A 16,461-nucleotide genomic window follows, 5' to 3' on the forward strand; every position below is an offset into this window, starting at 1 on the left:
TTTAGGTAAGGTCAAAATATTAGTTTCTAAAACTTAAGGAGGGTGAATGGTAAAACCTTCACATCAATTTTGGGAGATTAAATTGAGGGGTATTTTTGTCATTTCATCTAACAAGGGTAAAATATCTATTTTACCCTTATGCAAACAGATATCATCCATTTTAATAGCTTATGAGTGAGAAAAGTGAATTTTTATCTGTCATGAGTGACATTTTGAAAATACATCAAAAGTTATGGGGGAAATAGTCTTTCTCCCTTATTTTCAATTTTAACATGCTCCAAGTCAAAGATGAATTAAATTGTTGATTTGAAAGTGGGAGTTCCATTAATCTTGCTCACTTGCAGATGGCAATAAGAGCTAATTTAATGAATGAGAGATGTATAATCTCATAAATAGGGAACCAAAATTAGTAGTATGTTAGTGTAGGTGTAGGTAGTTAAATATCTTGATAAGGCTACTTATTTTCCAAGTTAGAAGCCTAACAAAAACTTTTGTTTTTTGTTTTTTTTAAATATATAAGAACTAATTTAATTTTATCCAATAAACAATAACATTTTATATAAGGCATAAGACTTATTCTCATTCAAAGTTTAATGTATTTCCAAAGTTTTATTTGTCAAATTTTAAAAACTTCAATACTTACTGTTGAATTGTTAAAATTAATAAAACCAATTAGTTTTAATAGTAAAATTATTATTTAGCTAATGACATTAAAAAAATAAAAATTTATATATATTTTTTTTAAATCCTAGAAAAACTAACAATTTTTTTCAGTATTAGGTTTTAAAAAATTATATTTTCCCTATAGGGTTTCATTTTCAACTCATTATTCTTTGACAACCAGAATCTGATCATGACCTGTCTTTCTTTTCACCAATGATCTCTCTCCCAACGTCTTTATCTTTGGACAAAGACAATATCGTCGTCTTTGTCTTGCTAGAGAAATGGATGTTCGAAGAAAGAGAGAAGGGGGAGTCCAATCATGGCAAGGAGAAAATTTTCGTCAAAGAAATGAAAACCTAATTGAGGGAAAAATGTAACTTTTTAAAACTTAAATATAGAGAAAAATAGTTAATTTTTTGGGTTTAGAAAAAAAATAATATAAAATTTTATTTTTTGTTAATTATCAGTTAAATAATGATATAATTATATGATTTTGTGATTTTAATTTAAAAATAAAATTAATAATTATATCATATAATCATATAATGATATAATAATTTAGTCCTTATTATTAAATTGGTTGTTTGGTTTGTTCAATTAATATTACTTATTAACACATTTTCATAAATTTCTTTTGACCCATTTGTTCTTCTAACTTAATTCCTAAATGTCGATTTTATATTACACATTTTCATACCGTTAAAATTTAGGCATCATAATAAATCATCATTTCAAAGCTGTTTAAATATTTACAGAGTCAAGTGGCAGATAAACTAACTGCTGCGTCTACAGAGGGGGATTTTTTATATTATTTTAAAAAACTTTGAAAGGTCAATGGTATCTCTTTAATCGAAGTTGTAATTTTATTTCAAATAATTACCTAAAACTGTAAATGATTGTGAAGAAATTATTTTTAAATATATTTATTTTGAATATATAAATAAATATATATTTAATATATATATTATTATATAAATAAATAATTTCCTCTCTTTTTCAAAAAGGTAAAAACAAAAGATTAGGAAGAATAATGGGGGCCATTTTCCACATCATATGGCAGCTGGGAGATTAATCATGTGACAAGGATACTGTACAAGTTTCCTATATTTTAATCATGTGGAACTTTACATAACTAATGAATTATTATTGATAAAAAAGATTGATGTAAATTTGTTTGTGTTGGCTCATCCAGACTGGATTTTTCTTGTTAATTTGCTCAAGTCTATCTGTCTCTACTTTACACCTCACAAACTTTGGATCTTGCTTTTATTTGGATTAAAGGTGCCCGCTTTGGGATTTAGACAGTTAATTCTATTTTCTTTTTCCTTTTAAATTTTTGGATATAATGTAAATCTCGTAATTATTTATTACCATTTCATTCAACTTATCTGACAATATACGAGGCCTATTGAATGAGCCCAACATGTTTAGTTGCCTGCCTCTTGACTCAGACCAATCTGTGCAAAATTTGCCCATTGCAAGAAATAAAGGCAAATCTCATTTACTGTACACTTAGAAGATCCTCCTTCTACCGGATTCTCTTCGTATCATATTTGCAGATTCATTTCTCTTCTCTGCAACTCTTTTTTACTCTAAATCTTCCTTAAAATTAACAATAAAACTATATATACATATTTTTAAATATATAAATAAATAAATATATATATATATATGACATCATTGTAAAATTAGATAATTTTAATTTACTGAAAAACATGTTCACATAACATTCACTCTAAAATAAGTAGTGTGTGCTTGCTAATGCATCAGTCGTCATAGTCTAGACCAAAAAAGAATATAAAGACAAACAGGAAGAGTCTGGCCCAACCCAAGTTTGATTTTTGCTGGGCTAGATCAAGTAGTAATGGACTTTGTATTATTAAAATATTTTCAGTTGTGTTGATGATAAATAATCCCCTTTTGACCGAAAACCTTATCTTCTCACTTTAAAAGCGGGAAAAGAAGAAGGTAAAAGACTATTTCCAACTCAAGTTTTAATGCAAAGGCAAGTTTTATTTTTAGTTGTTTTGAATATTTTTCTTATGACAATTTGTTGGCATAGATGATGATGAATTATCTTCGTTTAATCAAATAGATAAAAATGACGAATCGTTTTTGTTCTTTTGTCAAACAAAAATATTTCATCTTTGTCTGATAAAACTTATATAATCAAAAAACTTACAGTGAGAGAAAGTTATAGTGGGAAGACCGATTGATGGTATAAACTTTTTTCTGTTTGTTAGAAAAAAAAGAAAAAAACTTAAAAGGAAAAGTGAATTATTTAAAACATAATTATAAAAAAAAATTATTAATTTTTTTAAACTAAGAGAAGAAATTATATAAATTTTTAGAGTTTTAATATTTAATAATAAAATAATGATTTTATCCTTATCTCTAATAGAAGTTAATCTATATGTAAATATTTAAATTTTTTATCTCTCATAAATATGTATTTATCTTTGTATTAAATTTAGGGTAAGAAATAGCCGTTTGGCTTAAAAAGAATAACAATTTATTGGTTGGAAATTGGAATGTTAAGAACTCACTTTTGCAGATAAGATTTTTGGGTATTTGAGATTGGAGCTTCAAATAAACATAATGTCGATCTCCATTCTTTCTTTCCTGCACCTTCAAAAACGTTTTTTGGATTATTATGGGTTTGCAATAACACCACGTTTTATTAATTAAAAATGTGAAAAGCACCCCACCCCACCCCACCCCTTTCTGTTTTTTAATTTTCTCATCCAAACATTCAACATAATTACCAATTCAATATTTTTATTTTATGGTCTTGATATGGTTTAATTAAGGATCATCGCACATGCATATGTCTCCATCAATCTTATAGAATTTTTCTCATTTACATTACGTCCAATGTAATAATTCAAATAGAAGAAAAAGAATTTTCGATGATTTCAAAAAATTAAGTAATGTTTAACACATGTTTCCTTTGTTTTTAGTCTTCATTTTCATGACGATCTTACGCCGTAATTTTTATACAGTTGACAAATGTCAAGAATGTTATAATCACATCAAAAAACCGTTCAAAATCACTTTATTCCCTTTGCATAGAATCTACAGTGATAAATCATTATTAAATATTTTATATATAAATAATATCAGATTTTATTATGTCTTTCGTAATGAAATCTTATAAGTGAGATTTCGAATAAAGTTTTACATAATCTTCATTTGTCTGAAAAAATTATTCATCAAAATAATAAGTCATCATTGATATCGACACATTTGAAATAGCTAAATATTCGAGAGTTTTTCTATTTAATTATTTTTTTTATTTTTATTATTGGATATTTCGTATACCCAATTATATAATGACATATCATCATTTGTATATATATATTTTTTAATTAATATATTTTTAAAACTGCATGTAATGGGTTCACACTCATTCCGAGCATGTGAGCTTTTAGGCCTATCAAATAAAGAGTAGATCCTTGAAAGAAAAAGGCACTTTTTATCTATGATTTTGTTTTAATCATCAAGAGGGAGCACTTCTAATGATTCGAAGTTTAAATGGGAAAAAAAAAAAAAAGGCAGCATAATTCCCTTCTATATATGCTACACCTTTTAGATTTATATGATTATATTCTCATGATATATAAGAGAATCTTCTGTCTCAGGATATGATAAATGGGAAATCTTAATTTTAAATAATGAAGCACTTTTTTACAACCCAAAAATCTCTATCAATTTTTTAATATTATAAAAACAAAAAATTATAAATATACCCTTAAAAAATAATTTAAATGATTAAAAAAAAGATATATAATTGAATATAATAACCGTAATACAATAAATTTAGACAAATTCTATTATTAAAGAAAATTGATAAATAAAAGTGGAGATAGATATGAAATATGATTTACCTGCAGTGTGAACGAATAAAATTGCGCCATGTGGTTGCATAAAAAATATTTAAAATGACTTTTACCTTTGCTTTGCTTTGCTTTGCTTTGCTTGTGAGGGACAAAAGCCTCCCTTAATGTAATCTTGACTTAGTTAAGACCCATAAAGAGGATTATAATCATCATTAAGTTCAAGGCAAGAAGACTTGTTATTCCCCTTGAACCCAAATCATAAATGGATTATTAATTACTAAAATAATCCTAAAGTTTAGTCTACTTTTGAGAAAAATTTCTGCCTTTAGAAACTTAAGAAGAATCTCCTGTATGCATTGCATCATAACTACAAAATTTAAAACAAAAAGAAAAAGACTTTATTGTGTGGTTGTTATTAATATTCAATAGTCCTCATGCTTCTAATAATCACAATCACAACCCAATTAAGCAAAAAGAGAAGACTTTATTAGCATTGGTATATAAGTAAGAAGAGCAAGGTTTATAAAATTAATTTTCTAGAATTTCTAAAGAAGGTTATGGTATTTCAATTTAATAAAATCATATATATGTGTTTTTAATATATAATTTAAGTATATAAATAACATATTATTATATGATTAAATAATTTTAAATTAAAAATAAAATAATATCTAATTATATAAAAATATATTATTTATGTATTTAGATTATATAAAAAAATTATATACTTAAAAAATTACCCCTTTTAAATTTAAAAATTACCCCTTTTAAATTTAAAAATAAGTCTAAACAAAACCAAAAGAGGGTCCTAAGGTGATATTGTACTTGGTAGAGTCGCGGCGCATGGAATAAAATATAGGAAAAAGTGTGAGAGTACATAACAAAAATAATCAAAAAGCCACAGAAAGAGGGATATGAGAATTTGTCAATATCATCAAAGTGAATTGAACTGATCATGATGAAGATGATGATCATGTTGAATGAGTGGTGGGCTCTACTAATAATGGATATGGATCAAAGTTGTATGGGTCTGGTTACTCTGTCTTGGCTGTTGGTAAGCAAGTGCAATGGATTTTTCTTTCTTTCTTTTTTAATTCAGAATTTCACTCTGACAGAGTTATTTATTTAAGATGACATTAATTGATTGGGTAGATAAAATTTTTAATTAAAAAATTTTTATATTTAAATTAAGTATTTGATAAAAATATAAGCCAATGAAAAGAATAATTTAATAGTTGAATTTTAGATATTTTGAGCTAAACAACGAAAAAAAACTTTTTGAAAAGCACACGCAATGGCATTTTGTGGCAAAAAAAAATCAACCAATTTTTGAAGAATGTTAAATCATATCCAGATTAAGTATTTATTTGAGATCAAATTAATCATATCAAATAAATAAAATTCTAAATTATAAAAATACTTATATCTAAATTAAGTATTTGATAAAAATATAAACAGGTGAAATGAATGATTTAGTGGTTGAATTTTAGATATTCTGAACTAAGCAAAGAAAAGAAACCTTTTGGAAAGCACACGCAAAGGCTTTTTGTGGCAAAGAGCACCAACCAAATTTTGAGCAATGTTAAATGTGCTGAGTGTTGATGTGGAGAGAATAATTAAGAGCAACACTTCAACAAGGCCACTTGTAGGACTTTGAAACAAGTTGATTTCATTTTGGTTACTACATTTACCTATTTTTGTAAGGGAGAAGGACTATTTCCCACCCAACTTTTGATGCGTTTTCAAGATGCCACCCACGCCAGATAAAAATCAAGTTTTCCCACCCATGACCAAATTGCCGTCCATTTTTTCAGTTAGGAACAGGGGCAAAATCGTCATTTACTATTTAAAACATTAAAACTTTAAAATTTTACCGTTTCCCCCTTCAGGTTTCAAAAAGTAAATAACCCATCCTCAAAGTTTGAAAACTTTAATTTCACCCCCTAGGGTTTTGCTTCCTTCTTTGGCCACCACCGACGGCCGCTGCAATCGATCGATGGGAGATCTCCGACTACAAAGGATGACCCTTTGTCGCCCAGATCTGGACGACGAAGCGTCGTCCAGATCTGGAAGAACAGACGAAGGACGACGCTTCGTCGTAGCGTCTGGACGACGCGACGAGCGACGAAGGACGACGAAGAGTCGTCCTTCGTCGTCTGGGTGGAACGACGAAGAGATCTCTGTCTCTTCGTCGCATTGTGCGACGAAGAGATCTCCGTCTCTTCGTCGCACCGTGCACCAGGAGAAGGAGATCTCCGTCTCTTCCTTCTTCGGCCACCACCGCCGTCGCACCAGGAGAAGGATGAGGCAGGTGACTACGCCGGAGACGACGTCGGGAGATGAAGTTGAAGAATGGGGGTGAAACTGCTAGTTTTGAAAGTTATGGGGGGCGGTTGTTTTTTTGGAAAATTTGGAAACCCTAGGTTTGGGGGTGAAAATGTTAGTTTTCAAAGTTTAAAAACTTTAGGTAAGATGAAATGTTAGTTTCTAAAACCTAAGGGGGGTGAAGGAAAACCTCACATCAATTTTAGGATGAATTTTGCAGAAGGGTATTTTTGTCATTTCATCTAATAAGGGTAAAATGGATATTTTACCCTTATGCAAACAAAAACCATCCAAATTAACAGCTCATAGGTGAGAAAACTGGATTTTCATCTGACGTGTGTGGCATTTTGAGAACGCATCAAAAGTTGGGTGGGAAATAGTCCTTCTCCCTTTTTGTAATATGGGTTTTTTCTTATTTTGTATCAAAATTAAGTAACATTCCAACTATGGTCAAATTATTTTTATTTTTCTTAAAGCAAACAACAAAATAATTTATTTCACTTTTATTACTACACCTAATTTTTTTGCATTGCTCTTTCTTTGGGTCAAAATATGTCCAGGTACAAATGTCATCAATTTTTGCTTACTCAACCTATGGAGCATTTTAATATAAAAGATATGATTCTTTATATTCAATTCTTAATTAAACAAATACCAAAAAAATAAATAAAGATAAATCCCAACCTAAATAAATACTTTTCACATGGTTATTTTTGTATCATAAAGCTAAAATTATATAATATTAATATTATTCATATTTAAATAATTTAGGCTTGACTGTGATAAAATTTGTATGAATCCCAATTTAATTTCATCATTTTAGCAAATCACAAAAATATAATTTTATCCCTTAAAAATAGTTTGTATGATAAAAAATATATATTTAAGTTTATAGGATCAATTATTAAATTTAAAATTTGATTTGTTAGAATACTTGACTTATAAATTAGACAAATTAATATAATAAATAAAATTGAATTTTTGACTAAAATTATATAATTAAAAAGTGAGATTAAAATTATCTAGATGGATTAAAATATAATTAAAATTATTAATTTCTCTTAAATGTTTATGTGTTAATGATTTTTCATGTATCCTGAAATGAAAATAACTCTATTTATATATTAAAAAGCCATTTTTGGATTTAAAAATTATAAATAGAAAACCCCTGAAAGAAAAGAAATTAAAGAGCCAGAAACACAGATCCTTGGCGAATGACACTGATTTGAGATGAGACATCAAAGGGCATGAGACATGATAAATCAGACGGTGGAGATGATCCCATCACCTGACATCTCATGATAAGACAGGCACGTTCAGTGCGCCATGTCTGACTTCCAATGCAATCTTGTCCTTGTGACAACAAACCTATCATCATTACTCATTTTGACATGACATTTACTTCACGGGGTGTTTGTTTCTTTATGCCGTGGCATTTGCCCCCACTCATCGCCACCGTCCGTTTTGGGATGTACGGCTTTGATGCGTTTGGAGGGGATCTTTCGAGTAATGGTGGTGTACAGATCACTAAAGATGTCCTTTGTAGCGTGATGGTGATTGGTGGGTTTAATCATGTCGGTTCATCTTTATTCTGTGGTACGGCGGTGTAGGGGATTCGACCTAGGTGAAAGATTCGAGATTCCTTGCTGACGCGACTAAATATAGCACCAAACTCCAAATTATCGCAATACTTGCGGTTTCTCAACTAACTGGAACCATCTTCCTCTTTTTATTTTTTATTTTTTATATTTAATATATATGTAATTATTTTAAATATATAAATATATATTTATTTATATTATCATATAATTAATATTATATTTTTAATTTAAAATAATTCTTGAAAAAGGGCCAATTGATTTTGGAAGAGTTTTAATTTTCTAAAAAAAAAAATCATAAAATGGGTCAATTTTATATGCGTATTAGAGATTTTAAAATGGAAGATGATCATTAGAAATACAGTTAGATTTGAGTTGAAACGAGCTCGATTTGCTTGAGTTAGAGCTCGGTTTGATTCATATATAGGTGACTCGAGTTCGGTTTGAGCTCGATCAAGCTTGGCTAGTTTCAGACTCGAGTTCGGTTCAGTTTGACTCATTTTCGTTATCAAAACGATATCATTTTTAATATAAATTGATCAAAACGACGTCGTTATTTATAAAAAATTTTACTAAAAAATCTATCAAGCTAGCTCGAGCTCGACTCAAGCTCAGTCCTCGAGCTAGCTTGACTCGAGTCCAACCTTGATTAAAAACTATTAATACGTTCCCATCTATGAGGCTTGAATGTTTTAGTAAATTTTTGAATATTTAAAACTTTTTAGAAGTTATCGAAACGTTTTTTTTTTTTTTGGACAAATATGATGTTAAATATTTTGTTTTTTCATCTGCTGTTTGCTCAAAATTTTTTCGGTTGAGGATAATTATTTTATTTAAATTTTAAATTATAAAATATTGTAAAGAAAACAGAAAAAGGGTGCCTCCTTTTAAGCTGGCTACGGGTACGACCACGTGTTCGGATGAAGATGGGATGCCAGATTCTGCTCATGTCCATTCAAATCCGAAAGAATAAATCAGACGGCTTGCAAATCGTCTTGTAAAATCGTGTGATGAGAATGTCGTATTTTGAGATGGTTGTGTTGTGCTGCGCTGATTGCGTGGCTAGTACGACTATTAGCTCTAGCCAATAGTGAATGGACACATCAATTTTAGTTATAAATTCTGTCTTCGCATACTAACAAAATTTCCTGGGAAGTTGTAATACTAAACCAATGCTACTACCAAGGGGGGATTAATCTGGTAATCAATAATACCACGGAGGAAATATTTTGGTGTTGAATTGCAAGTAGAAAGCAGAGTGCAACTAAATTACCTTAATTACCAAGTCAATCCATCTTAAGTCCCATCTTAATCTTGTCCCTTTCCGTCCCACCACAACCACACTGTTTCTTATGTCTCTAGTAAGGGGCGGTGGATGTTTGGGATAGTGTGCTGATCACAGTGGCTTAATCTAGTTTTCTTTTGTTGTATGCATTGTATAGAGTCTGTACCTATAGGCACAACATAGACAGAGACACAAAAGCAAAGAAAAAGATAATTTTTTCCATTCTATATAGAGAGAGAGGTAGAGAGGTCAGCTACAAACAGCACTTTTTGGCCTTTGCTTCCTGAACTAACCAGCCAACCAACCCAACGTTTTTATTTAGAGACTACTGTTCTGGTTGCGTGTGTGTTATGCTTCTTCTTCTTCTTAGCCGGGCCCTTCCTGTTCTGTGTTATTGAGTTTGGAGAATATATATAAAATTTATATTCTCATTTATAACAAACAAGGCATATCAACTTTGTGGTTTTGCTTATATATAACTAGCTAAAGCTATATTTAGCACTCTTTTTTTTCGCTTTGTGTTGTTGGTTCAGTCTTCTTCATGGCTTTCTCTTTTGAGGGATTTCTCTGGTTTTTTGTGTGGTGAAGATCTTGTATGTGGGTTTCAGTTTAGAAGTTTGAAGAAGATGTGGTTTTTATTGGTTTTGAGTTCTGGTTAGCCATATTATAAGGTATGTGAGTGACAAGTTTTTGGCTTTTTGATTTGTAGTTTGTTTGTATAACTGTTTGAGGTTTCTAATTTTTAAGTGTTTTTGTTCATTTTGCAGTTTTTCCTCTTATATTTTCGGTGTTGGGAGTGGCAGAGAAGGTTGGTTTTAGTGTTAGACATGGAGGGTCGTTTTTCAAAGAATGGTGAGGCTTGTCCTCATCTGCTGGATTTGATTCCAAAAGAAAAAGAATGGCTTAAGATGGGAGATGGAGAGAGAAATCGGAGGTCTTCAGAGGAGAAGAAGCTTGAACTGAGGCTTGGTCCACCAGGTGGTGAAGATTGGTCGATGAAACAAGCCAAAATATCAGAAAGAAGCGACCTTCTTTCTCTAGGCTACTTCCTTCCTTCCATCAATAACACAAACAATTACAACAACAACAAGAATGGCTTTTCATTTCTTCAGTTCCCATCCACCCCAACGACTTCAACAGTCGCTTCTCAAACTCCACAAAGCTTGCCTGTAATGGCAAAGGAATCCTCAAAGCCCTGTTGCACTAAAGTTGTAGACTTGCAGTCTACACCAGAAAAGAAAGCATTTTCTTCTCCATCTCCTGCTAAAATCCCAGCTGTGCCCACCAGCTCTCAGAAAAGGTACGTCAGCCTATTTTTTCATCTCTATCTCTCTCCTTCTCTGTTCCTCTTTTAACATTTTTTTTGCCAGAATATTCGCTCAGATGGTCACATTGTAATTCGTAAGCTCGCCATTGTGGTCCATGCATATTTTATTTTCAGTTCTTATGTATTTTCACTTGGTTGTCCCATTTTAGTGCAAGAGTGGCAGAGTTTTTTTACACTTACCCAAAAAAAAAATTATTTTTCAGTTTATTGCAGCTATTTCTATATTTGTTTACGTAATCAAAATTCAAAACTTTTACTCATCTTCCTTTCTTATGAAAAGTCTTATATTTTTAGTCTTTTTATGGCTTCTTGATTATAGGACTGCTCCTGCTTCAGTGGTGGGTTGGCCTCCAATTCGTTCATTCAGGAAGAATCTTTCAAACACAAGTGCTTCAAAACAAGCTTCCGAGTCACCAAATACAGTCTCAAACAAGGATATTGATGAAAAGCCAGTTGAAGCTAGCAGGAAAGGTCTGTTTGTGAAAATCAATATGGATGGTGTCCCTATTGGCAGAAAAGTTGATCTCACTGCCTATGACAGCTATGAAAAACTCTCAACTGCTGTTGATGAACTCTTCAGAGGCCTTCTTGCAGGTGATGCACATAATTTTAACCTTTCATTTACAATCCATGGGGCCAAACTTTTAACTTCCAGGTAAAAGAGAGCAATAATGGTTTTATGTAGCTTTGCCAAGGCTATGCACATGCTGTAGAATGTTGAGTTGATAGTAATTTCCTTCTCGTAAGTTTACTGTATTGACACAGAATACGCCACCAGTACAACCTGGATTTCAAAGTTAACAAGTGAGAAATCCTGTACAAATTTGATGATGCATGTCATTGTGAGGTCTATTAAGTTAAGGTACAAGATAGGAACATTAGGGGTAATATCAGTTCAAATTACTTACGTCAAGAGCAAAGTTTGGACTATTAGTTTGTTTGTTTAATTTAGGTCCTAAAATGCATGTTTATATGACTAAATGAGTCAATAATTAGATTATCTTATTTTTGCTTCTTTCTTTGTGTAGCTCAAAGAGATTCATGTGCTGGTGGAATGGTGAACAAGCAAGAGGAAGAGAAAGCGATCACCGGTGTATTGGGTGGAACTGGGGAATATACTCTTGTTTATGAGGATAATGAGGGGGACAGGATGCTTGTTGGGGATGTCCCATGGCGGTAAGCATCTCTATTACTGCTTAACTATTGCAATTTAAGCGTATTTTATCATTATGATATTCCCACACTTGATGTTTTCTCCTACGATAATAATACATTGGTATATAGTTCTTTGTTGTTTAGGTTGTCTGCGAAAACAGCATTAGATTCCTAATCTTATAAAGGCGATTCCCTCTTTTAGGACACATATTTTGTTTACTATCTATGTATTCTAATCAATCAAAATAAATGGCATTTGTAGCGATTGTCATTTTGCTAGTGAAGTATCTTGATAGACTGGTTTTTAAATATGGAATTTGCAGCATGTTTGTTTCAACAGTGAAGAGGTTGCGTGTGTTGAAGAGCTCTGAAGTTTCATCCTTAAGCCGTGAGTGTACCTAATTACTTCATTCAAGAGCTTAATCGTGATTAATTTATAGGATTTCCGTCCTTTAATCAGAAATTTGTTGCATTTTTTTGCAGTCGGAGGCAGTAAGCAAGACGACAAGTTACTAACTTAACCCTGCATTGAAACGAAGAAAAAGAGGAGGCTTTTTTTTCTCTTGTGCAGATTCTCCACTAAAGTTTGAAGAATAGACTTTGATTTGTGTTCTCCATTTGACATTTTGTTCCCTTGTTTTGTATGAACTTTGTTGCAACCGCAGTAAATATTATATAATATATAATTAAGTAACTTTTTTATGTGTTTTTCTTCTGCACTTATCTTAACAATCCGATCTAAGCTTTTGAGTGACACTAAGCGCATGGTCCAGAACACATTTCAGTGTAAAATTGACAAGTCTTGCCCTTGAAGAATATTGGGTTGTAAAGCTCTTTTTTTCTTTTTAGATTCCTTGAAAGCTCTTGTTCATCAGCTGGCAAATACTGAGCTATTCAAAGGTTCCTCTAGGCTTTGGATGGGGAGAAAGCTGAAAAGAAAGTGAAGCTCTTATTCTCAAAACAGCCCCTTAAGCAGTCTTTGATAGCAATGTCTGATCTCTGGTTGATTTTGCACCGTTGATTATTGTTAATTCTGAACAAGAAGGGCGGATTGAAAGGCTTGGATTGAGTTGGTTTGGTTGGTGGGGCGCATAATGGTGAGGAGCACAAGAAAAATTAGGTAAAAGTTGAAAGGAAAAATCATATGCTATGGGGAAGACTGAAAGGTCATTGTCATGGGGAAGTGCCTAACTTGGGTCTGTAAATGACACCAGCCTAAGTCGAAAGAACTAATGTGCTGTGTGTTTTTTGTGTGGCAAGAGATGTTTGGCCCTTTTGTTTTTTCACATTATTCCCTAGCTAGAAGGATTCTCCAGGTGGCTTTCCCATTCTGGCCTTACAAGTGAATCCAGGTTTAATGTTAATGAACTCAAATTTGAAGCAAGAATCTAAATTACCCTGTTCAGCATATTGAAAGAATATATGGTCACGTGTTACGGCCGGGGCTAGAAATTTAGGCACATCTAATGTATATTGAATAGCTTTTATTGTACATTCTTGTTCAAGTCCAGACACCTCAACACTATATAGATATTTGAGATTACTTTCTCAATAAGAAGACTGCTAATGACAAGATTCTTGATACATGCTTAATTTCTGGCACCATCCCCTTGGCCATAGAAAACTTTGGTGGGGGCCTGCAGTAACATGGATGTATAAATCGATCATCTGACTTAGAGAATATGACAAACATGGAATACTTTGCTTCAAGAAACTTCCAGGTCAAGTCATTTCCTGATTCTATAATGTCTGTTTCTGGAGCCTGGAAAGATTTAGTGAAAGTTCCACATTCCATTCAAGCAATATATGTTACATAAAATTAAGCCATTAAAAACTTCATATACAATGTCCAGACTATATTTATTTCCTTGACTTGCAATTGCAGATCTCCAGGGAAATCATGCTGATGCATAGAGGTGATAACGAAGCTGAATAGGTGCAGGAGTGCAATAATGCCAAATCTTGGAATCTGTAATACTTGAAAGATTTGCAGAAGTCAGAGAGGATAAATGGTGAAAAGCCATTCAACTGCCAAAATTCATTAGACTCAGCCAAATAAAAATTCTATAGCAGTAATATCTACTTAAATTAATTACTCATTAATGCTCACCAATCCATTTGATGTATCTGTCACCATTATTAGTGGTTTTACTGAACATAACTTTGTGTTTTATACTTGGTTAAATTTAATACTGACAGACTGATATAATATTGTGTGAATATCATACTTCTATAATGAAACCATTTTGGAAATCTAATTTTACTTCAACTGCAATCGAGAGAAACAGAGAGGATTCTCAGTACCAGGCTGATGGCTTCATTGTCACATCTTTTGAAGAAATTCTTGCTTCTCTTCCTAGTAATTAAACTGGATTTTTTGAGAAATTCCATGATTGATTATTCTTAATCAAGAGTTTCTTACATAAAATTATTGAGGGCATTACTAAGAATAGAATTTGAGACATTGGTGGCAGGGCATCAATTACAGAAAATTAAAAATGTCAGCTAAATTCTAAAATGCATCAAAACAACCAAAATTTTCACTCCAACAATAAAATCCAAGAATAAAGTCTCAATATTTGTAGTTAATTACAAGGAGCTATATATAGATCAATTAGAAAATGCTTCCCCATTTCTCAGTCGATCTCAAAACATTAGAGAATGATGATTACTTATAATACAAACAACCAACAAAACCAACAATGGTAGAGAGACAAAAGTACAATAACTTGTAATAAAGCTAGTAATACACAAACTGAATTTATAACTTTTTTATTTGTCTACTGAGCTGCCTGGATAAATCCTGTATGCCATATACATTCACTATACGTACAATCAATATACCGAAGAGAAGAGTGGATGCATACATGTATGTAGGAGTCAACTTATGCTCGGCCATCCACGGCGGCGGTAGCGCCACCAAACATGGCAGAGTTTTAGAGTGGAAACTGTCTTGTGGATAGCCATTGAAATTGAGTCTCTAGGTCTCTCTCTCCCAGTGTCTTTATGCTGTATTTTTTTTTATGGGGCATTGGAAAGTCGAGTAATGGTAGGGTCTTGTAAGTGGGGTTTTGTTTTGGTGCAATTTTCGCCTTTATTTAATGTATTTTGGATGATGGATGTTTCCAGTGAATGATACATAATATCTATCTGGTTTGTAAAATATGAAGTATTACAAGTATTATCAAAAGTATGATTCAACATGTCACATACTCCTTTCCATATTTTCATATGAATGCAAGGGAGAGAATTTTTATCACATTCTGGTATTGTTAGTGAAAGAGAGATTAATAAGAAGGAAATTTGGGTATGATTAGATTTCTTATAGCTTAGTATATGTTAGATAAGAATAGTGATTCATGAAATACTTTTCATGTGTATGTATGTATGTATGTATGTATGCATTTTCCATTATCCTCAAGTGGTGGTGAAAGGGAAAGCTTTCTCAAATTTCAACTGTGATTTCATTCCCCTTTGGAAGAGCAGCAATATATGGGCACCCCCCACTTGTTATTTGTTTATATTCTAATGAGAATCCTTCTCTCTTGGTCAAAGCACAATCAATTTGTTGTTGTATTTATCTTTCAATCTAGTTTATGGATTAAATCTTTCCTTTTCAATCGTTTTAAAAATCTCATCTGAAAAGATTAACCCAACGCTCACACACCTGATTTACATGTATAAGGTTTTTAGTTTTCAATCTTGAAAGAATACTTGAATAATTAAAAACCTGCTCAACTCATTAATCCCTAAACACTAGAATAAATAATAACTTGTTTAAGATAAATAAATAAATAAATTTATTAATATGTAATTTCAAAGTGGGATCTACAGGCTACCAGTAATTTAAATGTCTTTAAATACATATATATCATTTCAAGGTTGTTTCTTATCCCGTGTCTATCGTGAGAGCATTGTCGTTTTCTTCATAAGTGAGCAAGTCACAACCATGTTCATTTTATTTTTTATATAATTCTTATGCAAACAAACAATATTGTCAAAGCTAAATGCTCAACTGATGATTATGCCTTGTACAGGTTTCATGGCCATCATCAATGTCAAGACAGGCAGCACTGTATCTATTGGTTGTAATACGAATCCACTCTCTGACTTAACTTCCATCTCAGGCAATTAACTAAATCATCTATCTCATTTCTGTTAGCCATAAATTTTGGCCTTGCTTCATCTCTTATATATGCAGTTGAAATAGTAAGATTCTGACTGATAATGTAACATATCTATCTGCAATATGGGGGACATCTGTAATTA

The 16,461-nt window shown here is 31.8% G+C and overlaps 1 protein-coding gene and 1 long non-coding RNA gene across 3 annotated transcripts; one reads left to right on the forward strand and one right to left on the reverse strand.

Annotated features, from left to right (window-relative positions):
• The first annotated feature begins 9,835 nt into the window (after positions 1–9,835).
• LOC123211821 (auxin-responsive protein IAA26-like) lies at positions 9,836–12,894 on the forward strand. 2 transcript variants are annotated; one of them, XM_044630739.1, is made up of 6 exons: positions 9,872–10,381; positions 10,478–11,010; positions 11,357–11,631; positions 12,066–12,213; positions 12,516–12,580; positions 12,676–12,894. In XM_044630739.1, the coding sequence occupies exons 2-6, from the start codon at positions 10,538–10,540 to the stop codon at positions 12,711–12,713; spliced, it is 999 nt and encodes a 332-aa protein (XP_044486674.1). In that variant the 5' UTR covers positions 9,872–10,381; positions 10,478–10,537; the 3' UTR covers positions 12,714–12,894. The 2 variants fall into 2 exon arrangements, 1 of the variants encoding a protein (XP_044486674.1); XR_006501476.1 differs by lacking the exons at positions 12,516–12,580; positions 12,676–12,894 and adding an exon at positions 11,803–11,899 and having other exon boundaries at positions 9,836–10,381; positions 11,357–11,692; positions 12,066–12,109.
• A 750-nt stretch (positions 12,895–13,644) lies between these two features.
• On the reverse strand, positions 13,645–15,355 carry LOC123211822. Its single transcript, XR_006501477.1, has 2 exons — positions 15,060–15,355; positions 13,645–14,161 (listed from the first exon to the last, which is right to left on the reverse strand). It is a non-coding gene; the product is annotated as an uncharacterized LOC123211822 (long non-coding RNA).
• Between the last annotated feature and the right edge of the window lie 1,106 nt (positions 15,356–16,461).

This window comes from Mangifera indica, chromosome 3, assembly GCF_011075055.1.
Source record: "Mangifera indica cultivar Alphonso chromosome 3, CATAS_Mindica_2.1, whole genome shotgun sequence".
In the NCBI taxonomy this organism is placed as follows: domain Eukaryota; kingdom Viridiplantae; phylum Streptophyta; class Magnoliopsida; order Sapindales; family Anacardiaceae; genus Mangifera; species Mangifera indica.